At 47.6% G+C, this 23964-nt stretch overlaps 1 protein-coding gene across 16 annotated transcripts in view; it reads right to left on the reverse strand.

The window, feature by feature from the left end:
- NIN (ninein) overlaps positions 1-23964 on the reverse strand; it is a 121884-nt gene that overhangs the window by 68790 nt on the left and 29130 nt on the right. For all 16 annotated transcript variants that reach the window (XM_028721432.2, XM_077935467.1, XM_077935426.1 and 13 more), the window contains 2 exons: positions 19328-19409; positions 4891-5060 (listed from right to left, as the gene is read on the reverse strand). In XM_028721432.2, coding sequence (XP_028577265.2) covers positions 4891-5060; positions 19328-19409 — 252 coding nt within the window. The remainder of the gene's footprint in view (positions 1-4890; positions 5061-19327; positions 19410-23964) is intronic.

Genomic DNA, 23964 nt, shown 5'->3' on the forward strand with positions numbered 1-23964 from the left:
ATCTGTTCTGTGGGTTCCCCAAATCTTCCAGATCAGATTTGAGGAGGGGGAGATTAGCACTGGGCAAGCACAAATCTTCATCGAAGCAGAAAGAGCGCAATGGATGCCCCTCAGTGTTGGAAAGACTCAAAGACCACTTGGCCACAAGTCATCTCTCATCTGAAGGCCCAAAGACTAGCCGACATATGGGGGTCTCACAACCCAACCGTGTTCAAGACTGGATTTTGGTGAGTTGAGATAGTTGATAGATGATAGATGATAGATAGATGATAGATAGATAGATGATAGTGTTAGAGGGGGATTTTCCTCTGGTGGCAAATGACAGAAGACTGTGACACCATGAGACCGGTGTAAAACCAAATTAAATAAGGACTTTATTTCAAAACAACAAACAGCAAAGCTTTTCTCCTTTTGTAGTCATGGCCAGCTGTACCCAATCAGCCCAGACCTTACAGAAAACTGTTCTTAAAGGTACAAACATGTTTCTGTGCATAATGTCTCCCAATAGATAGATAGATTGGGGGGGGGGGGGGTGAGAGGGAGGGAGGGAGGGAGAGAGAGAGAGAGAAGCCACTACCTAAATCAGGCATGTCCAAAATCCATTTCGGGGTCCTAATCCGGCCCGCCGGTTGGTTTAATCCAGCCCCTGTGGCAGTTTATTTCCTGGGGTAAAATCCTTAAAAAAGCTGAAGAACTTCAATCCTTAAAAAAAGGTCAACACATGCGTTCACTTCATCAAATCTGGCCCTCTTTGAAAAACGTTTGGACACCCCTGACCTAAATCTAAACTATACCACTTAGAGATGATTGTAATTAAGTGGCATAGAAATTTAAGTCCATAAAAGAGAGGAAAAATGCCTTGGGCGCAGCAGTGATGCTAACAGCCCTTTATTTTCAGCTGCACCAGTTTTAAAAGGGATTGCGTTGTTTCTTCAACGCCCTTTGTGTCAAGGCATTCACAGTCCAATGAAATTAGCCCAATGAGACGAAAGTCATAAAGAGGTGTCAACTCAAGGTCAGGCAATCCTCACGGCTTGCTCACACCTAACCCCCTGGGGCCTGCAACATCAAGCAGCTACATGCATGTGCAAATGCGATTCCGCTCACATGTTCAGCAGCAAGGCACATGGCTTGTGGGACACCTGTCCTCTGCTCCACTTCCCAGCAAAGCTATCCAGGCCAGTGATCTCACACCACATTTATTTCCAGCGATGGATCTCGTGCACGGCGCTTATCAGGCCATCCCGAGGGAGCTGGAAGAAATCTCCTCCTCCTCATCAAAATGACACCTTCTTATCAGGCACCAAGGCCAGTCCCATCCACAACTCATTTACCAGCTTTCACTGATTCAGAAGCTGGGACTCTCAGCCCCAGCCAACATGGTCTAAATGTGTCAATGTGCGCAGAACACCCTCCAGCCCGCAGGCGCAACCGCACCAATTTTCTTGTCCTGGCATCTCAGTAAACAAACACATGAGCTACTTTAGCCAAGAGAAATCTCTTTTTGCCAACTTTACTCACATAGCGGGGGGAGATTTTTTTGGCAGGGGTTAGGGTTAGGGTTAGATCGGTGGAGGGCGTGGCTGCAACTCACACGTGGCATCCACCACAGTTCCTCTGGTTTGCAAAGGTTCCCCCTGGCCCCAAAGATGGACACCTATGATGAAGAGATACCAACTGAATTCTCCAAAGACTGGGGAATGTACTTCTGCTTTCTCAGATCCTCAAGCCGTTTCTGCTCTTCCAACAGTAGCTCTGCTGCTCAGCTCAGAATGCGCATGGCAGGAAGCATGTTGCTGTGGCAAAGAGCCAAAGGGAAATGCTGACCTTATATCCCTTCCCACCTCTTGCCACCAGGTGCTGTGAGTTACCAAGCAGCCTCACCTGTGTGGCTTCACCTTGCCTCTTCAGAACAAACTTAGGAAGGCCCCAGTCCTGCAAAGTCCTATTGGTCACAGGGCCCGGCTCCTGTATGCACTCCTGACAACAGGAGGCTGGACTTGGTGGGCCATTGGCGTGGTCCAGAAGGCCTTTCTTGTGTTCCTGCCACTTGTCATGACAGCTGGCATTTCACTTGGGCGTTAGGAAGAAAAACTGACTGTAGCATGATGGAGAAGACCCAGCTCTGTTGCTCTTTGAGCAAACAACAACAACAACAACAGACCTTTCTGTGTTGACCTTTAAAGCCCTAAACAGCCTTGGCCCAGTGTACCTGAAGGAGCATCTCCACCCCCATCGTTCTGCCCGGACACTGAGGTCCAGCGCCGAGGGCTTTCTGGTGGTTCCCTCCCTGCGAGAAGCAAAGCTACCGGGAACCAGACAGAGGGCCTTCTCAGTGGTGGCACCTGCCCTGTGGAACGCCCTCCCACCAGATGTCAAAGAGATAAACAACTACCTGACATTTAGATAACATCTGAAGGCAGCCCTGTTCAGGGAAGGTTTTAAAGTGTGACATTTCAATGTATATTTTTGTTGGAAGCCGCCCAGAGTGGCTGGGGTACAAATAATAAAGGTAAAGGTACCCCTGCCCGTACGGGCCAGTCTTGACAGACTCTAGGGTTGTGCGCCCATCTCACTCAAGAGGCCGGGGGCCAGCGCTGTCCGGAGACACTTCCGGGTCACGTGGCCAGCATGACATCGCTGCTCTGGCGAGCCAGAGCCGCACACGGAACGCCGTTTACCTTCCCGCTGGTAAGCGGTCCCTATTTATCGACTTGCACCCGGGGGTGCTTTCGAACTGCTAGGTTGGCAGGCGCTGGGACCGAGCAACGGGAGCGCACCCCGCCACGGGGATTCGAACCGCCGACCTTTCGATCGGCAAGCCCTAGGCGCTGAGGCTTTTACCCACAGCGCCACCCGCGTCCCCTTGGTACAAATAATAAATGATTATTATTTCTGCCCTTTGTTAAAAAGGAACCTCTGCAGACAAGATTCAAAACTGTTGAGCAACACAAGTTCTGTCGTGGGAGACTGGAAGATGGCAACAAGGTGAAGGACTTGGGACCACACAGCAGTGGGAAAGGGGACGAGGTAACAGCATGCAAGAGGGAAAATAAACACAAATGACTGCACTGTGGAACACAAAATCAGCAGCCGAGAGTACAGGGTGTTTGCTTTTTGAAGATCCTGGCAGTGAGCAGATTTTGTAACAATTCTGGGGAAGGCAGCATCCTGCTCACATGCCAGGGCTGAAGGTGCCCCCTTTGCCCTAGATGTCTCCCGCTGTGGGGTCACTAACCAAGGTTGTCACTCATCAAGAGAGGGCGCAGTGGGCACATGGGACGGTGTCGCGAGTCCAGAGTCCAGCAGCAAGCAGGACATAGAGTCAGAGGCTGTAGTCACTGGCCAAGGATCAGGCTGAGGCTCTTGGAGATCAGGAGGTCACAGAGCCTGGAGCGGACAGACAGGAGTCCACAGAACCATCTCCCACACTGCCAGGGTGAGAACCAGGACTCTCGTGGGCACCTTCCTCCGATCTTGGGGAAGCAGATGCCTCCCACAGCATCTCACTGGTGTGGCAGCGTAAGAAGTACAGGGGTGGGAGGCCTGGGAGCCAAGGATCGCGGAGCCTGACAGACAGACAGGAGGTGGGACAAGCAGAAGCCTTTGTTGGAGCAACTTGCTCAGTCAGAGCTCTCCATGGTTCTGAAATTTCTGAGCCTGCCTTATCCCATCAGGACCAACACCGGGGCAAATGGGGGGGGGGGGGAGGATTCATTGAAATATGACAGTGCTTTTGCAAGGTCAGTTCTCCAACACAGACATCTGGTGTGCAGAAAAAGGCTACAGAACTTGGGAACTCAAGGACTGCCTCTTTCCATATGAACCTACCCAGACCTTGAGATTATCTTCTGAGGCCCTCCTTCGTGTGCCTCCTCCTTAAGAGGTCTGGAGGGTGGGAACATGAGAACGGGGCCTTCTCTGCAGTGGCTCCCCGTCTGTGGGATGCTCTCCCCAGGGAAGTTCACCTGGCGCCTTCATTATACAGCTTTAGGCGCCAGGCAAAAATGTTCCTTTTCAACCAGGCCTTTGGTTGACCTGATCAACATCCTATACCCTTTTAAAATGTGGCTCTTTTTTTGCGGGTGTGTGTGTGTGTGTGTGTGTGTGTGTGCATTATTGGGTTATTGCTTTTATTCTGATTTTATATATTGTGATCTTTTTGTGAACCCCCTTGAGACTTCCAGGTATGGGACGGTATATAAATTCAATAAATAAATAAGAACGAAAACAACTGGCTTCACACATGCTTGTCAGGAGTAATTCTCAGTCCTCCCTGCATAACAGGGGGTTGGACTAGATGGCCTTTGGGGTCCCTTCCAACACTACAATTATATGATTCCCCTAGTGAGGCAGCCTCTTCTATATGCTTTTGCTCAAGACCAATCATGTCAGAAACAAGCAAACCCCCATATAAAGAGGCAGGTCTCCAGGGGGTTTAAATATAGTTCTGTCAACAGGGTGATAAACTTGACACAACAATTGGAGACCATGTTGTTGTTGTTGTTTAGTCGTTTAGTCGTGTCCGACTCTTCGTGACCCCCTGGACCAGAGCACGCCAGGCACTTCTGTCTTCCACTGCCTCCTGCAGTTTGGTCAAACTCATGTTTGTAGCTTCAAAGACACTATCCAACCATCTCGTCCTCTGTTGTCCCCTTCTCCTTGTGCCCTCCATCTTTCCCAACATCAGGGTCTTTTCCAAGGAGTCTTCTCTTCTCATGAGGTGGCCAAAGTCTTGGAGCCTCAGCTTAAGAGTTTAAGTTTATGGAGACCATAAACTACCTTAAATGCACACAGGGACAGGGACACACACACACACACTCCCTCTTTCAATCTGAGCTCCCATCTTGACTCTCTTTATCCACCAAGGTTGCTATTAAAATCCTTTACCTCCTCGCAGTCATTGTTGGAGATGCAAGATGGCTGGGCTTCCTCATTCAGAGGCTCGATCACCGTCACCTCCGCAAAGTCCTCCACGGATTTCTGAAACTCCGGCAGAGATCGCCTCCCATAGCGCTTCCCACCTTTGATGTATTTGGGTTGGGCTTCCGGCGAAGAATCTACAAGCAAGAGACAGAATCCGAGACGTTAGGTACCGTATTTTTTGCTCTATAAGACTCACTTTTCCCCTCCTAAAAAATAAGGGGAAATGTGTGTGCGTCTTATGGAGCGAATGCAGGCTGTGCAGCTATCTCAGAAGCCAGAACAGCAAGAGGGATTGCTGCTTTCGCTGCGCAGCAATCCCTCTTGCTGTTCTGGCTTCTGAGATTCAGAGTATTTTTTTTCTCTTGTTTTCCTCCTCCAAAAACTAGGTGCGTCTGGTGGTCTGGTGCGTCTTATAGAGCGAAAAATATGATAACCTCTCCAGGAAGAGATGCCCCTGCCCTGGGAGTGATGCAAGAGTTTTCTTATTCCTCTAGGAACAGAGGAAGCTGCCTTTGGGTCCACTTAGTTCAGTATTGCAGGCACGGACTGGCAGTTGCTCTCCAGGGCTGCAGGCAGCAGACATTCCCAGTCGTACCTGAAGATGCCAGGAACTGAATCGTGCAACTTCTGCTGAAGGAATGGGTTTCCCAAATCTAAAATCTGACTGTGCAGTCAGTCTGAAACGGGCCCCAAAATCCCATTTTTCCTTCTCCAAGGGTGCATTAGCTAAAAAACATTAACATTCTCCTCTCCTGGACAATGACAGTTCTCTTTCTCAAGCTCTGGGAGGAAGACCTTTCATTGCCTACAGACAGCCACCCAATCTTAAACAACTCCTAACCCACAATAATACTACAACCAGACTTAACACGGACACTGGCACCAGAGCCTGCAATAAACCCAGATGCCAACTTTGCTGCCACATACACCCGGACAACACCATTACTGGCCCCAACAACATCACACATACCATCTCGGGACTATTTAATTGCTCATCGTCTAACATTGTGTATGCCATCAAATGCCAACAGTGTCCTTCAGCTCTCTATATTGGACAAACAGGCCAAACCTTACGCCAAAGAATAAACAGACATAAATCTGACATCAAGAATCACAAGACAGAGAAACCAGTAGGAGAACACTTCAGTCTCCCAGGACATTCTATACAAGATCTCAAAGTAGCTATTTTACTACAAAAGGAATTTCAGAAATAGACTGGAAAGAGAAGCTGCTGAATTGCAACTCATTACCAAACTTAAAACCATGGAGAGACCTGATCTGAACAAAGACATTGGATTCTTATCTCATTATACATGACAAAGCCATTTTTCACCTTCTCACCCCTTACTTTTTCCTGTAAGACCTATTGCAGTCGTTAAGAGTCGTCAACAGGCTCATCACAGGTATCTGCCAATCACCCATTCCCACCACCCTTCTGAGTAATACCCCTCCCCACCTTCTCACTATATAGAAGGATCTGGCAACTTCTGTTTCAGTGTATCTGAAGAAGTGTGCATGCACACGAAAGCTCATACCAAGAACTAACTTAGTTGGTCTTTAAGGTGCTACTGGAAGGAATTTTTTTTGTTTTGACTATGGCAGACCAACACGGCTACCTATCTGTAACTTGAGCTCTTGAGCAAATGTATAACAGGAACCCAGCTGTATAAACCAAGCTCTCTCCTTTATCAGTCTGTGACTCCTAATGAATGGCCTTGTCAGTTCCAAAGTGGAGCAGGGATGACACATCTGGGTCTTATCTTACATCCTGACCACACTGACGCACAGACCTTGTCAGCCCCCTGGGAACGGTGCCAGGAGTGCTCTTCGAGTTGGTGACCTTCTTACCCCAAGATAAGGAATACAGGAACAGGAACATCCTTTTATGGTTAAGAGTACAGGAACAGGAACATCTGTGATGTCAACTTACGTGTATAAGCTCACGTGGCTGGATTCCTGGGGAAGGGGGGGAGAGGGTGCCTGGAGGATATATATACTGCATGGAATCTCTCATTTCTTTGGACTTGCTGTGGACTGACCACGCAAGTGCCTTCTGCTATCCGGAGAGCAGAATAAACTCTTTCTGTGAACCAGACCTTGGTGTCATTTGACTTCCTTCCTCCCGTCCGGGAGCAACGCAGACCCCACCAATCGGTAAAGTCTAATGCGGCTACACTGCAATGCAAAGCAGGTGCTTCCAAACTGAGCTGAGCTGAGCCCAAACCAACCAACAGACACCACCAGGATCTGAACCCAGCATTCCCTGTTTACCAAACAAGCCCTTTGACCAACTAGGCTACTTTTCTGCACCATTGTATGCCTGACCTCACTTGCAAGAAACGGCGGGAGAAATGTGACCATCTCCCCAGAGCCAACATCTTTCTGGCATCAGGCGAAGGTGTTTTTATTTAGACCTTGTTATTGGCCCTTCATGCTGTTGTGGCTACAACCTGATTTCCTCCCCGCTAGGCTTTTTGTTGAAATCCGATGTTTTTAAGAATGGTTTTATTCTGGGGCCTCTCCAAAGAGCAAAAAATAAACCGATCGTAAAATTGCAAGGATTCGGCAGCATGAGATGAGGAGACAGAAAGACGGGGCACATTATTAGAATACTCCGAGAAATCCTTTGGAAGCCCAGCCCCTCCAGTGTCGCCGTGGCGATCTCTTTTATACAAATTCCCTCTCCGAGCTTGTTAGCGCAAATGTATTCGGCAGCTTAGCTATGCAATGAATTATAAAATACACAGGAGCAGGAACCCTTTGATATCCTCTCTCTCTATCCCCCCTCCCCGACTTCCCCGGACTTGCACCCCATCCATGCATATTGCAAACCCTGGGGAACACAGGCGGGCGTGCGGGTGTTTGAACAAGGCAATTTTAACAAGATTTCCTGCAGCTGGAGCCTGGACATGAAAGCCATACGATGAAGTGCGCAGATAGGGAAAATCAGAAACGAGACAGGCTGATTAAATAAGACCCAGAAGAACAAAAGCAAACCTTATCATCACCATTAAAGCTGGGCTGCTGGCAATTGGTAGCCTACAGAATCTCACTGCCATGTTAGCTCTGGTAGATTCTCTATGGCCCGTTCATTTTCTTGCTTTGCCTTGAAAAATTGGGGTGGGGGGGTTATTTCATTACAGCAAAGCGCAGTTGGATTTCTCCAAAGCAGAGAGAAGCTAACCCACCATGGTGTGTGTGTGTATGTGTGTCCTGTGCCAGGAGAGATCTGGGGGGAATTGCCAGGGCACTGTGACAACAGACCTCCTTGCGAGACTTAGCCCAGGTTTTCTTCAGCTAAAGCAACAAAGGAAGTCCTGCTCAGCTATGCCAGCATCCACTTGTGACAACAACTTTAAAGATACTGCAACGCAAACTATTGAAGGAATGAGTTTGCCTGCACCTATTCAGATTACAAGTGGGGGTCCACATAGAGTCATAGTCGGAATCTCCTTTCTCGTAATTTGAAGCCACGGGTTCGAGTCCTGCCCTCCAGAGCAGGAAAAAACAAGCCTGTGCCATCTTCCATGTGACAGCATCTAGATACAGTGGTACCTCGGGTTAAGTACTTAATTTGTTCCGGAGGTCCGTTCTTAACCTGAAACTGTTCTTAACCTGAAGCACCACTTTAGCTAATGGGGCCTCCTGCCGCCGCCACGCCACTGGAGCACGATCTCTGTTCTCATCCTGAAGCAAAGTTCTTAACCTGAAGCACTATTTCTAGGATAGCGGAGTCTGTAACCTGAAGCGTATGTAACCTGAAGCGTATGTAACCTGAGGTACCACTGTATTTGAAGATGGCTATCATCTCTCCGTGAGGGACGCGGGTGGCGCTGTGGGTAAAAGCCTCAGTGCCTAGGGCTTGCCGATCGAAAGGTCGGCGGTTCGAATCCCCGCGGCGGGGTGCGCTCCCGTCGTTCGGTCCCAGCGCCTGCCAACCTAGCAGTTCGAAAGCACCCCCGGGTGCAAGTAGATAAATAGGGACCGCTTACAAGCGGGAAGGTAAACGGCGTTTCCGTGTGCGGCTCTGGCTCGCCAGAGCAGCAATGTCACGCTGGCCACGTGACCCGGAAGTGTCTCCGGACAGCGCCGGCCCCCGGCCTATAGAGTGAGATGGGCGCACAACCCTAGAGTCTGGCAAGACTACCCCGTACGGGCAGGGGTACCTTTACCTTTACCTATAATCTCTCCTCTCAGTCTTCTCTTCTCCAGGCTAAACATACCCAGCTCCTTCAACTGTTCCTCATAAGGCTTGGCTTCTAGACCCTTGATCATCTTGGTTGCCCTCCACTGCACACATTCCAGCTTCTCAACATCCTTCTTAAATTGTGGCGCCCAGAACTGGATACAGGACTCCAGGTTTGGTCTGACCAAGGCAGAATAGAGCAGGACTATTACTTCCCTTGGACACTAGACTTCTGTTGTTGCAACCTAGAATGGCATTAGCTTTTTTTGCTGCAGCATCACACTGTTGACTCATGTCAAGCTTATGCTCCACTAAGACCCCTAGATCCCTTTACCCATGTACTGCTAGCAAGCCACATGTATGACTAGTAAGCCAGGTGACTGAATGCTCTTCCATAAAGCCCACACATGCTTGCACCTTTCCAGATAAAGACATAGGGAGGAAGCTCAGCCCGGCCCTCGCTGGTCCTGGAAAGATCCTTTTAAAAAGTCCCATATGCTCAGAGACTTTGCGCCTGTTCATTGGGGGAGATAGGAAGCCCAGAGCACTTGTTCTTTAGATGTCCCTTTTATGAAGAGGCACGTAGTGAGACCATTGACCCCCTGCTGGTGAGGCTCGCTGACCTCCCGGAAAAGCAAAAATTTGACCATTTCCTGTTAGGCAAAGATCATCAGATGACCCGGATGGTCGCCAGATTCTGTGTACAGATCTGTAGGCGCAGACCATCCCCCGACCCAAACTAGTTCGTTAAGAAAATCCCCAAACTCGGTTCCATGGGTGACTCTGGGTCAGCTCTCTGCGGCAGCTCATCTTAAAGTTTAAGTGTCTATACGCTTATCACATTTATAAATTTCAAATTTATTGTTGTACATTGTTTTAAATGTTTGTTTTCCTTCAGGGATTGTTTTATAAGCTGGTCTCTGACCGTGATAAATTATCTATCTATCTAAAGTAAAGGTAAAGGGACCCCTGACCATTAGGTCCAGTCGTGACCGACTCTGGGGTTGCGGCACTCATCTCGCTTTATTGGCCGAGGGAGCCAGCATACAGCTTCCGGGTCATGTGGCCAGCATGACTAAGCTGCTTCTGGCAAACCAGAACAGCGCACGGAAATGCCGTTTACCTTCCTGCCGGAGCAGTACCTTTTTATCTACTTGTACTTTGACGTGCTTTCGAACTGCTAGGTTAGCAGGAGCAGGGACTGAGCAACATGTGCTCACCCCGTCGAGGGGAATCGAACCGCCGACCATCTGATCGGCAAGTCCTAGGCTCTGTGGTTTAACCCACAGCGCCACTTGCGTCTCTATCTATCTATCTATCTATCTATCTATCTATCTATCTATCTATCTATCTATCATCTATCTATCTATCTATCTATCTATCTATCTATCTATCTATCATCTATCTATCTATCTGGGAGAAAAATCCTGCTAGTCTTATATTCTCCCTGACACGCTGGCTTCCTTCCACTCTTCTCTGTCACTCCCCACAGAAGAGCACTGACTCATGGAAGCCCCGCTCTACAATTTGAAGTGGTCAACTGCAGAAGGAGAAATTTTGTGCTAGATCAGATCAATGGCCCATTTAGTCCAGCATCCTGCTCTCCCAGTGGCCAAGCAGATACCTCTGTGAAGCCCGAAAGCAGGAGCCAACTGCAAGAATGATGTCATTTGAGTTGACAGTGGTGGCAGAACCGTCAGGGGAAGTGCTGTGGCTCAGACATGGAGCACCCTCTTTTATACATTTCCGTATATATTTTATAGTACATTTCCAAGCACAATTCAAAGTGTTGCTGCTGACCTTTAAAGCCCTAAATGGCCTTGGCCCAGGATACCAGAAGGAGAGTCTCCACCCCTATCGTTCTGCCCAGACGCTGAGGTCCAGCTCCGAGGACCTTCTGGTGGTTCCCTCACTGCGAGAAGCCAAGTTACAGGGAACCAGGCAGAGGGCCTTCTCGGTAGTGGCGCCCGCCCTGTGGAACGCACTCCTATCAGATGTCAAAGAAATAAACAACTATCTGACGTTCAGAAGGCATCTGAAGGCAGCCCTGTTTAGGGAAGTTTTTAATGACTGATGTTTTAATGTATTTTTAATCTTTTGTTGGAAGCTGCCCAGAGTGGCTGGGGAAACCCAGCCAGATGGGCGGGGATAAATCAGGCTTCCTCAACCTCAGCCCTCCAGATGTTTTTGGCCTACAACTCCCATGATCCCTAGCAAGCAGGACCAGTGGTCAGGGATGATGGGAATTGTAGTCTCAAAACATCTGGAAGGCCGAAGTTGAGGAAGCCTGGTGTAAATAAATAAATTATTATGATTATGATTATTAATTAGTATTTTTATTTTTATACAAAAGTTTCCAGGTTCAATCCCCGACATCTCCAGGTACCACTGGGAGAGGCTGCCAGCCCGTGCAGACAGCCCTGGGCTAGATATGCCCAATGTCCTGACTCAAAATACGAGGCAGCTTCCTAACACAGCCACTATAGCTACCGTATTTTTTGCTCCATAAGGCAAACCCGACCATAAGGCGCATCTACTTTTTTTGAGGGGGGGGGGTTCAAGAAAAAAAATATGTGGTTCTTGGGGGCTTTTGCGGGAGGTGGGGGAAGTGAGAGAGCCTCGCTCTGTCCCTTCCCCCACAAGCCAGGGATAGCCGCGCGAAGCCTCCCCAGGGCAGAGGGATGAAGGCTCCCCGCTGCCCTGCGGAGGCTTCGTGGGCTACCCCAGAGATGCTCAGGAGCTTGTCGGGGCTGGCGGGGGAAGCCCGGGTTTCCCCCACCCCGAGCCCCAAGGAGCAGGTCGGGGAGCAAGCAGGTTGGGAAAGCCCGGCTTTCCCCCAGCCCCAGCCCCAAAGAGCAGTCGGGGAGCAGCGGAAAAGCTGTGCGCAGCCTTCCTGCTGCTCCCCGGGGCTGGCAGTGGGGGAAGCACTTTCCCCCACCCCGAGCCCCAAGGAGCAGGTCGGGGCTGGCAGGGGAAGCCCAGGTGTCCCCCCCCCCAGCCCCACACATTCGCTCCATAAGATGCACAGACATTTCCCCTTAGATTTTAGGAGGAAAAAGGTGCGTCTTATTGAGTGAAATATACGGTAGTGTCCTTATCCTTCATGAACTTGCCTGATCCCCTTTTTAAAAAATATCCAAGCTGGTAGCCATGCCCACACCTTATTAAGGGGTTTTTGTGGGGGCCAGCTCTTCTCTTTTGTTTAATCTACTGAGCTGCTTTCGTTTGGAATTCTTTTCCTCGATTTTAATTGCTGCAGTCCGTCGGTGAAGGACGGGCACGAAACCTTAGAAAGATATCAATAAATACAAACAACTATCTCCTCCAGTCTGTATCTGCGGTGGATTTCAAAATTGCGGTTTTGGTTTTGTTGACGTATGGAATGGCGCTCGCTGTTCCTTTTTGCTGCAAGATCGCTTCGAGATATGTTACGGAAAGCAACGCGTAATTGGAACCGAACAGCTAAATAAATAAATAAGATCATTTTCTACACACACACAAACCTCTTGCCTCTTCAGCCTCCTGAGCAAGTCTGGAAGGAAGAGAAGAGAGGTCCATTGAAGGCAACCTCCATGCCGTTGGCTATGCATGAATTTTTATGGCTCAAGCCAAAGTCTGCAGCCATTAAAAAATGGGGGGAGCGCTCTGGATATCGGAGGCCCTGGGCTGCTGTGGATCCCACAGATGTTGCGGCTGACTCCATTCAATGAAGGGAATCAGCAGGCGGAGAGCTGTAACCTGCCCCCCTCCCCTTGCCAGCCCGACTGCTCGCCCCCCCCCCAACCAGCCATCGCCAGGGGCTATGCTTTGTTATGTATCGACATCAGATGCAAGGCTTCTCTGCAAGGAGGGAAAAGAAACCTCATATTGACTTTCTTTGCACATATACACACAACTCAGATTTGAGTGGGGATGTGTGTCTGTGGAATACAGACGCTCTTGATTTCTGATTATTTATTTAACAAAACCTGTAGACCGGCGGATTGTAATAAAACCTGAAAGTGACTCGATTTCTGAAGCCCACAAGTGTGTGCTTCTGAAATACACACCCACCTTAGTGTGCTAAGGTGTTTTTTCCTTTATTTTTAAATAAATGGCACAATTGTAATCTCAAAAGACACAAAAGGGCAAGTTTGTGTTTCATTCTCTTTTTTTTAACACAGCATGTTATCCTTTTGTTGTTGTTGTTGTTTAGTCGTTGAGTCGTGTCCCGACTCTTTGTGACCCCATGGGCCAGAGCACGCCAGGCCCTCCTGTCTTCCACTGCCTCCCACAGTTTGGTCAAACTCATGTTAGTAGCTTCGAGAACACTGTCCCACCATCTCATCCTCTGTCGTCCCCTTTTCCTTGTGCCCTCCATCTTTCCCAACATCAGGGTCTTTTCCAGGGAGTCTTCTCTTCTCATGAGGTGGCCAAAGTCTTGGAGCCTCAGCTTCAGGGTCTGTCCTTCCAGTGAGCACTCAGGGCTGATTTCCTTCAGAATGGAGAGGTTTTATCTTCTTGCAGTCCATGGGACTCTCAAGAGTCTCCTCCAGCACCATAATTCAAAAGCATCAATTCTTCGGTGATCAGCCTTCTTGATGGTCCAGCTCTCACTTCCATACATCACTACTGGGAAAACCATAGCTTTTATGGTAATATTAGTAATATTAGTAATATTAGTATAATAAAATAAGTAATAACAGAACCAAAGGCTTTGGTTCAATAAACAGCCTCCAGGACCTCTGTTACTGAATTTGCCTTGTCTTTCTCTACCTAGATATCCCAGGGCCTTCTTCCTAAATACATAGTCACATTTTTTCCCAGTTTTTGAATGATCAGGGCTGCTCCATCGCTTCTGTCTTGACCTGAGTTCCTAGTTTTGTGTTGTTTCTTACCTTTGTTCCTGCCCTCCGGGAATGGGCACAAGAGGCCTCATCAATCCAGGTCTAGCTGCTGCCATCCCTGTCAAGGAGGGAAAGTGAGCCCCTCTTTGTGTCGGGATGCCAGACACAACCACAGACCTCATGGTCCAAAAATAATCCAGATTGACTGGGGTTATCTCTTAACAGTGTGCATCCTGCCAAGCGATCGGTCAAATGGGATTATTTCTGGACCAAACTGAGAGGTGTTCTTCTGCCGCTAGTGTGATGTTGTGTTAATAATAACAATAACAAGAACATTAATTTATTATTTATACCCCGCTCATCTGGCTGAGTTTCCCCAGCCACTCTGGGCAGATCCCAATCGAGTGTTAAAAACAATACAGCATTGAATATTAAAGATTTGGCATGCAATTGTGATTCTGGGAGGAACCACGCCTAGGGTTTTTCACATTCCATGCAGTATTGAAGGCCCATCAGTTCCAAATTCTTCAGCGCCACTTGAGGGGCTGTTTCTGGCCTGGCTCTGAAGAACAAACAGGAGTTGCATGAATTCCCTTTTAGTACGTTCTGCCCCATACTTGTAGGGTGCAAGCCTTGGCTCCTCAGTGAGCCGATCACTAATTCCCCTTGATGGGCCACAGAGCCCTGCCCAGGGTGGGAACCTGCTAGATTTGAGCATTGTGCAGCAATCTTGGCAATCTGTTTATTTGTATACCTCTCAATTGTAGGGGGGGGGAAACACAAAAATTCAAAGAGGAGCTGGATCTGGCCAGCGGGCAAAGCCAGTGCTGGATTTAAGGTAAAGGTAAAGGTACCCCTGCCCGTACGGGCCAGTCTTGACAGACTCTAGGGTTGTGCGCCCATCTCACTCAAGAGGCCGGGGGCCAGCGCTGTCCGGAGACACTTCCGGTTCACGTGGCCGGCGTGACAAGCTGCATCTGGCGAGCCAGCGCAGCACACGGAAACGCTGTTTACCTTCCCGCTGGTAAGCGGTCCCTATTTATCTACCTGCACCCAGGGGTGCTTTCGGACTGCTAGGTTGGCAGGCGCTGGGACCGAGCAACGGGAGCGCACCCCGCCGCGGGGATTCGAACCGCCGACCTTTCGATCGGCAAGCCCTAGGCGCTGAGGCTTTTACCCGCAGCGCCACCCGCGTGCTGGATTTACATATAAGCTAAACAAGCTCTAGCTTAGGGCCCCACTCTCTTGGGGCTCCCCCCAAAAAATTTAAAGGGGAAAAAAAACCTGGCTGTACATTTCCAAAATATAAGATAAAAAACAAATAAAATAAAATCTACAGCCAGCAACCGTGTTTTGTGTTGTGTAGGCTCCTATGATGTAAGTCATGGGCCCCGCCTGCTTGCCTGCTCCCTCATATATCACTGCTTTGCTCATTTCTATATACAGTCATACCTTATGTTACATCCGCTTCATGTTACATTCTTTCAGGATACATCCCGCAGCGACCCAGAAGTACCGGAAAGGGTTACTTCCAGGTTTCGCCGCTCGCGCATGCGCAGACGCGCAAAATGACATCATGTCCATGCACAGAAGCGAGGAATCGCAACTCGTGCGTGCGCAGACACGCTGCTGCAGGTTGCGCTCTTTTCATGTTGTGAACGGGCCTCCGGAACATATCCTGTTCGCAACCAGAGGTACCACTGTATAGGGTGCCTACATTCTGCATGGACTGTTATGTGCAAATGGCTTGAGATACCTATTAGGTCCACAAATGACCATATAGCATATATTCAACACACACAAAAAGTGAAAATTTGTTGTTGGCAAAGGATTGCTGGGCAGATAAAGGGCCCCATTACCTTCAGGAGCTGAGGGCCACATTGAACCTAAATCCGGCCCTGGGCAAAGCTACCATCTCCTCCTTCTCACCTCTCAGGCTCCTGACATCACAGAGACCAAAATCGACCTCCCCTCCCTTGCCCGCAGGGGTCTCATAGAATCATAGAATTGCAGAGTTGGAAGGGACCCCGGGGGTCATCTAGTCCAACCCCCTGCAATGCAGGAATCTCAGCTGACGTATCCATGACAGAGGGACGTCCAATCTCTGCTTTACAACTGCCAATGAAAGAGAGGCCCCAACTTCCTGAGGGAAACTGTTCCACTGTTTAATAGCTTTTACTGTCAGAAAGTTTTTCCTGACATTTAGTCAGAATCCCCTTTCTTGTAACTTGAAGTCGTGGGTTCGAGTCCTACCCTCCAGAGCAGGAGAAAACAAGCTTGTTCCCTCTTCCATGTGACAGCCCTTGAGATATTTGAAGATGGCTATCATATCTCCTCTCAGTCTTCTCTTCTCCAGGCTAAACATACCCAGCTCCTTCAACCATTCCTCATCAGGTTTGGTTTCCAGACCCTTGATCATTTTGGTCGCCCTCCTCTACCCATCTTCCAGCTTCTCAACATCCTTCTTAACCTGTGGAGACCAGAATTGGACCCAGTACTCCAGGTGTGGTCTGACCAAGACAGAATCAAGCAGAACTATGACTTTCCTTGACACTAGACTTCTGTTGATACAGCCTAGAATGGCATTAGCTTTTTTTGCTGCAGCATCACACTGCTGGCTCATGTTAAGCTTGTGGTCCACCAAGACCCCTAGATCCTTTTCACATGTACAGTGGTACCTCTGGATGCGAATGGGATCCATTCCGGAGCCCCGTTCGCATCCTGAAGTGAACTGCAGAGGGTGACAGCAGTCACGAAATGAAGAGACACCTGCTTCTTGGGAGAAAAGCAATGACAAACCTAGACAGCATCTTAAAAAGCAGAGACATCACCTTGCCAACAAAGGTCCGTATAGTTCAAGCCATGGTTTTCCCAGTAGTGATGTATGGAAGTGAGAGCTGGACCATAAAGAAGGCTGATCGCCAAAGAATTGATGCTTTTGAATTCTGGTGCTGGAGGAGACTCCTGAGAGTCCCATGGACTGCAAGAAGATCAAACCTCTCCATTCTGAAGGAAATCAGCCCTGGGTGCTCACTGGAAGGACAGATCCTGAGGCTGAGGCTCCAAGACTTTGGCCACCTCATGAGAAGAGAAGACTCCCTGGAAAAGACTCTGATGTTGGGAAAGATGGAGGGCACAAGGAGAAGGGGACGACAGAGGACGAGATGGTGGGACAGTGTTCTCCAAGCTACCAGCATGAGTTTGACCAAACTGCGGGAGGCAGTGGAAGACAGAAGTGCCTGGCATGCTCTGGTCCAGGGGGTCACGAAGAGTCGGACACGACTAAACGACTGAACAACAACATTGGTTAAAGTGCTGGACTGGGACCTGGGAGACCAAGGTACACTTTGAAAAGAGGTGGGATATTAACGTAATAATAAATGATAGCAATAAAATAAATATACACCACTTAATGCCCAAATAGGCTTCCAAGTGGTTTACAAACTTTTAAGAACCAATTACACCAGCAAGATGTAAACAGTTCTGGGGTTTTTGTTCCAAGGCAGGAAGCCAGAGACCAGCTTTGTGTTTCATTATTCTTCAATCGTTTCATTCAAAAAATGACAGCAATAGCTACCCCCAGGGCAACACATAAATGTACACAAACAAACAGACAATTATGGCACAATCCTAACCACGTCTACTCGGGAGTCAGCCCTATTGACTTAAATGGGGTTTGCCCCAGGGTAAATGGAGTTAGGACTGCAGCCTTAAATCATTAAATAAAATCGCATTGTCCAAAAAAATAAAAAGCACAGGAAAATGATGGAAATCATTTGCCACAGTCACGGTTTAAAAGGCCTGCAACATGTCTCTAGGCTGGCAACCCATTTCCCACAGTGACCAACCAAACACCTCCAAGATGTCCTTAGACAGCCCTCACCTGGTCTTGGTACCCAGATACTGGTACCCAGAGGCACATCGGCCAACTGCCAACAGCCATGGAGGCAGCTGAAGTGTTATACTTGGTCTGCACCCCCTGAAATCGAACCACTCAGGGAAAGGACTTGGGGCTACATAGGTGCCGCCACACCTGCCCCACAGCTCACATCTTATAGGGACACCAACTGCAGGGCAGGAGGATGTACCTTGAAGAAAACAACCTCGAGATGCAAATTAGGACCGTGGGCCAGAGACTCCCTATCATTGCTCTAGCTCATGGGTAGGCAAACTAAGGCCCAGGGGCCGGATCTGGCCCAATCGCCTTCTCAATCTGGCCCCCGGACGGTCCGGGAGTCAGCGTGTTTATACATGAGTAGAATGTGTGCTTTTATTTAAAATGCATCTCTGGGTTATTTGTGGGGCATAGGAATTCGTTCATTATTTTTTTCCTAAATATAGTCTGGCCCCCCACAAGGTCTGAGGGACAGTGGACTGGCCCCCTGCTGAAAAAGTTTGCTGATCTCTGCTCTAGCTGGTAGTATGATCAGAACCTCAATGGATAGACAAATCACCCACCAGCGAGAGTTTGGTATCGCCCCCCTCCCAACCCTTGCCAAACAGGCTGCCCATCTCTGCATGTCTTCACTAAAAGTTGCAGAAGTTCCAACTCTTTCCCCCCCTAAATGCATCGGCAAGTTAGATGGAAAATAGAAGAGAAACAGAAGCTGCAGAAACGCCGCATTTTGTGCCTCAGTGCCTCTCGCCGGCGATGTCTCCTTTAGTTACCCTGCAGTGAAGTATTTGTTTTGCGTGACTAAAGCAAGTCGGTTTTAAAAAATGTTTGCTTTGCAAGCACAGACATGCGGCTGTAGCCCTGGGAACTGGGCAGAAGAAAATCCTCTGTGCACATTCCTGTCATTGTGAACCGTGGCCAGGGTTGGTACACCTGGGTAGCTATTTTAGTAGCAAGAGATCACTCTCCCAGGTATGCTGCTTGGAGGAAGGTCGGGGCTCAACAGGTAGATCACCTGCTTTGCATGCAGAAGTATTCAATCCCTGGCAGCATGTCCAGGTAGGGCTTGGTCTGAAACCCTGGAGAGCTGCTGCCTGCCAGTGTAGGTAACCCTGAACTAGACGGATCGAGAGCCGGGCTCAAGATGTGCTCTTTGTTTGCTGCAAAAATAACTCAAGAGCAGTGTTTCCCAGCTGTTTTCGGACCTCAGCTGTTTTCAGACTATAATTCCCATAGTCCCCGACCACAGGTCCTTCCAGTTAGGGATGATGGGGGTTGTAGTCCAACAACAGCTGGGGACCCAAGTTTAGGAAACTCTGCACTGTTGCTGGGGTGGGAAGCTGCCTAAAGTGAGGCCCCTGAATTTAGAGCAAAACAGTGTAAACCGAGAAGCTCTGGAACACCTTCGGACATGGATCTGAGCTCCGTCGTGCTTTCCGCAATCCACTTCCCTTACTGTTGCCAGAATCCAAGCCTATCAGTGATCTGGCTTACCTGGTTCTTGGAAGGACTCTTCATTCGTTAATGTCCTGGACAAGATGAGGATGAGGGCTTCTTTAAACTGGTCAAAGTGGACCTTTAAAAAAAAAGGACAGAAGAAAACACAATGTTTTCAGCAAACTCAGTATGGACAAACCTTTGAAGTGCAATATGCACCCAGAGACATCACCTTGCCAACAAAGACATCACCTTGCAGAGACATCACCTTGCCAACAAAGGTCCGTATAGTTAAAGCTATGGTTTTCCCAGTAGTGATGTATGGAAGTGAGAGCTGGACCATAAAGAAGGCTGATCGCCGAAGAATTGATGCTTTTGAATTATGGTGCTGGAGGAGACTCTTGAGAGTCCCATGGATTGCAAGAAGATCCAACCTCTCCATTCTGAAGGAAATCAGCCCTGAGTGCTCACTGGAAGGACAGATCCTGAAGCTGAGGCTCCAATACTTTGGCCACCTCATGAGAAGAGAAGACTCCCTGGAAAAGACCCTGATTGAGAAAGATGGAGGGCACAAGGAGAAGGGGACGACAGAGGACGAGATGGTGGGACAGTGTTCTCGAAGCTACCAGCATGAGTTTGACCAAACTGCGGGAGGCAGTGGAAGACAGGAGTTCCTGGCATGCTCTGGTCCATGGAGTCACGAAGAGGCGGACATGACTAAACGACTAAACAACAACAAGAAGCAGATGGGGCCTAAACATATGCAACTACACCACTACTAGACCTTGCTCCCCTGGTTGCATCGGCTTCCCCTTCTTCCACTGTTTTATCTGCGTCAAATTTTGAATTGTAAGCTCATTGGGGCAGGCTTTTGCCCTCTCGTACTCTGTACGGCACGATGCATGCTGACTAAGTCGTCTAAAACAATGGTTTTCTTCTGTTCCAGATTTGCAGCTAAGATAGCCTCCTGCAGCTGAAACAAGTGAGGCTGCCTCCACATCAAACCTTTAAAGGACATTTTTTCCCAAAGAATTCTGGACACTGTAGTTTAGCTCTCACAGTTCCCGCAACCCATGTTCCCAAAGCCTCTAATTTCTTCACCTTCTCTCCCTCCCCTGCTTTAACTAACACCATTATTATTATTTTGCAAACCACGCTGTCCAGCTTAGAATTTCAGGTTCTGGAGGGGCGGAAAGCAAGATGGGTTGAAGCAACCTGAAATCCTCTTTACATTTTTACATTTTTTTATGTGCTTTTTTCCAAGCACTTTCCTCCCCACCCCTCCCTGAGCTCTACTTCTTCTTCTTCTTCAAAGAGTTATGAAAAGCTCTGCCCAGGCAAGCTCCAAGTTTATTCCGAATGAATGAATCACTTTGCTCGCTGGAGATTGCCAGCTCTAGCATAGCGGCAGCTGAAAGCTCTGCCGCCCTGTTGGGCCCCGGGGCGCTATGGAGACTGGTGCCCTAGCAATCTCTCCATGAGCAACATGGAAACAACCATTGCAGGAATAAAATCATAGAATTGTAGAACTGGCCTGATCCAGGGGACTCCTCTTATGTTCCTCTGGCTGGAGCAATCTGCAATGCCCCACAGTCACTAAGACAAATAATAATAATAATAATAATAATAATAATAATAATAATAATAATAATACAGTGGTACCTCTGGTTACGTACTTAATTCGTTCCGGAGGTCCATTCTTAACCTGAAACTGTTCTTAACCTGAAGCACCACTTTAGCTAATGGGGCCTCCTGCTGCTGCAGTGCCGCCGGAGCACAATTTCTGTTCTTATCCTGAAGCAAAGTTCTTAACCTGAAGCATTATTTCTGGGTTAACGGAGTCTGTAACCTGAAGCGTATGTAACCCGAGATACCACTGTAATAATAATAATAATAATAATAATAATAATAATAATAATAATATTTATTTATTTATACCCCACCCTCCCCGGCCAGAGCTGGGCTCAGGGCGGCTAACATCAGTAAAATTACAGTAAAAACATAATGGGGGGGCACCAATTTAAAATACAGGTTAAAATGCAATTTAAAATGCAGCCTCATTTTAAAATAGCTGATAAATCAAGACCATAAGGGGAGGGAAAACATAAGGGTCAGACTGAGTCCAAACCAAAGGGCCAGGCGGAACAGCTCTGTCTTGCAGGCCCTGCGGAAAGATGTCAAGTCCTGCAGGGCCCTAGTCTCTTGTGACAGAGACTATGTTTCCAGTCCTTCTGGTGGTTGTAAGATTAAGAGCAAGTGCCTGTGTTTTCCTTCTCCCTCCTAAACCCTTTTCCTTTGGTGCCATGTCTTTTAGATTATTAGCCCAATGGCAGAAAGTGTCTCATTACTGATATCTGTTATGCCTTCTGGAAGCCTCCCCCCTTTTTTGGCTAGAGAGTGGAATAAAAATACTTGAAATAAATTACTAATCATCCGTTCATACTTTCCCCCTTTTCCTCCTGAAATAATTAGATCTCGCTCCACTTGCATTGTAACTTGTTAAAAATGAAGCAGAATTCTGCACTTGCTCTGTTATGCTCCATAAACTAGATAGAGAGGCTAAATGGAATTGATTAACAGCAGATTCAAGGCAGACAAAAGGGAGCCCTTATTCACACAATGTAGAGTTAATTTATGGAATTTGCAGCACTGGAGGTCGCGGTCCTGGGCACCTTTAAAAGGGGGCTGGACAAGTTTATGGGATGGAGGGGGATGAGTTCTTGTCCATGGCGTCAAACAAAATTCATAGAGATGGAGAGGTCTGCTAATAGTGTCACATTAAATTAGCCCCCTAGAGTAGATTTTGGAGACGCCCAGGAATTAGGAATTATCCAGAAAGCTCAGCTTGGCTGCTGGAAGTGATTTAGTCCTGTAGAAAGCTGTACACGCTTTATGTAGGCAGTCCTGTTTAGGGATTGTTTGCTGTTTGATGTTTTTAATGTCCGATGTTTTATCGTCTTTTTAATATTCTGCTGGGAGCTGCCCAGAGTGACTGGGGAAACCCAGCCAGATGGGTGGGGTATAAATATATTATTATTATTAGTAGTAGTAGTAGTATTTTGTTATTATGTCTTTGCATTCATTCTGGTAGGAAGGAATCTCCTTGCTGATACAAGATATCGTGAACTGACAAACTGATTAAACGTATGAGTTCCTAAGTGTTTCCCCAAACCATTCAAGATGTACAATAGGTCTATATACATTTTAAGCAAAATTGTATCTGTTTTTCCGTGTATATATAATGTATATAGTAAGTGCAGTGTAAGCGATGGAAGTCAATCAATGAAATTTTATTATTGAGATGTTTGTAGAATAAATTTTGAAGAAATTCTTCCAACTTTTCTGTCTTATTTTTTCTTCTTCCTTTTTTCTTTTTTGCTCTTTTTTATATATGTGTGCTTATCTGAAATATATATGTATGTATGTATTTGTAGTATTTTGCTTGTATTTTGTTATAATTATGTTAAATTAAATTATATTATATTATATTTAAAAACAACAACAAGATGTACAATAGGTCTTCAACATAAAAGCTTAATGCTGCAAAACAGGCCATTTTGACAAATGGGTTGATGGCAACAGATTTTTTTTAAAAAACCTACGAAAAATTTCCTCAGGAAGAATAAATCTGGATTAAATTAGGCAGGGTGGGACTCTCCTTTCTTGGATGTTTTTAAGCAGAAGTTGGGTGGCTATCTGTCATGGATGCTTTAGCTGAGACTCCTGCATTGCAGGGGGTGGACTAGATGCAACTGGGGGTCCCTTCCAACTCTACAACTCTAGTATTCTATGATACAGGCTGGCATCTTGAAGCTAACAATGGTTGTGTGGTTGCTGTGAAAAGCCCATATGCATGAAGAACCCCGATCCCACAATCAAAGCCCATTTGGAGGTACCCAAAGTTATATACAGTAACTAGAATAATAATAATAATTATTATTATTATTATTATTTATACCCTGCCCTCCCCGGCCAGAGGCAGCTAACACCAATAAAATCACAGTAAAAACATAATAGGGGAAAAAGAAAAGAAAAAAAAACAATTTAAAATACAGGTTAAAATTTAAAAATTTAAAATGCAGCCTCATTTTAAAAGTAGCCCATAGATCAAAACCATAAGGGGAGGGAAAACATAAGGGTCAGACCGAGTCCAAGCCAAAGGCCAGGCGGAACAGCTCTGTCTTGCAGGCCCTGAGGAAAGATGTCAAGTCCCGCAGGGCCCTGGTCTCTTGGGACAGACCGTTCCACCAAGTCGGGGCCAGTACTCAAAAGGCCCTGGCCCTAGTTGAGACCAATCTAATGACCTTGTGACTTGGGACCTCCAAAGTGTTGTCATTTGTGGACCTTAAGGTCCTCCGCGGGGCAGACCAGGAGAGGCGGTCCCGCAGGTACGTGGCAGCCAGTTATTAATTGAAAGGTTTGAGAGACTATTAGGATATAGAGATTCTCTGGGGAAAGTCTATTAACTCAAGGGGGGGGGGCTCCAAGCAGCACTCAACTGATGGAAGCGGGTTCTACTTTGTGAAAGCTCTTATGCAGTAATAATTATTTTTTGGGGGGTGTCACAAGCGACCTCGTCGCCTCTGTTAATGGTCTTCCCACCCACACAGGGGGGTAAAGCATTTACTTAATGCATTTACCATATTTTTCGCTCTATAAGACGCACTAGACCACAGGACGCACCTAGTTTTTGG

The sequence above is a fragment of the Podarcis muralis genome, chromosome 1 (assembly GCF_964188315.1).
Source record: "Podarcis muralis chromosome 1, rPodMur119.hap1.1, whole genome shotgun sequence".
In the NCBI taxonomy this organism is placed as follows: Eukaryota; Metazoa; Chordata; class Lepidosauria; order Squamata; family Lacertidae; genus Podarcis; species Podarcis muralis.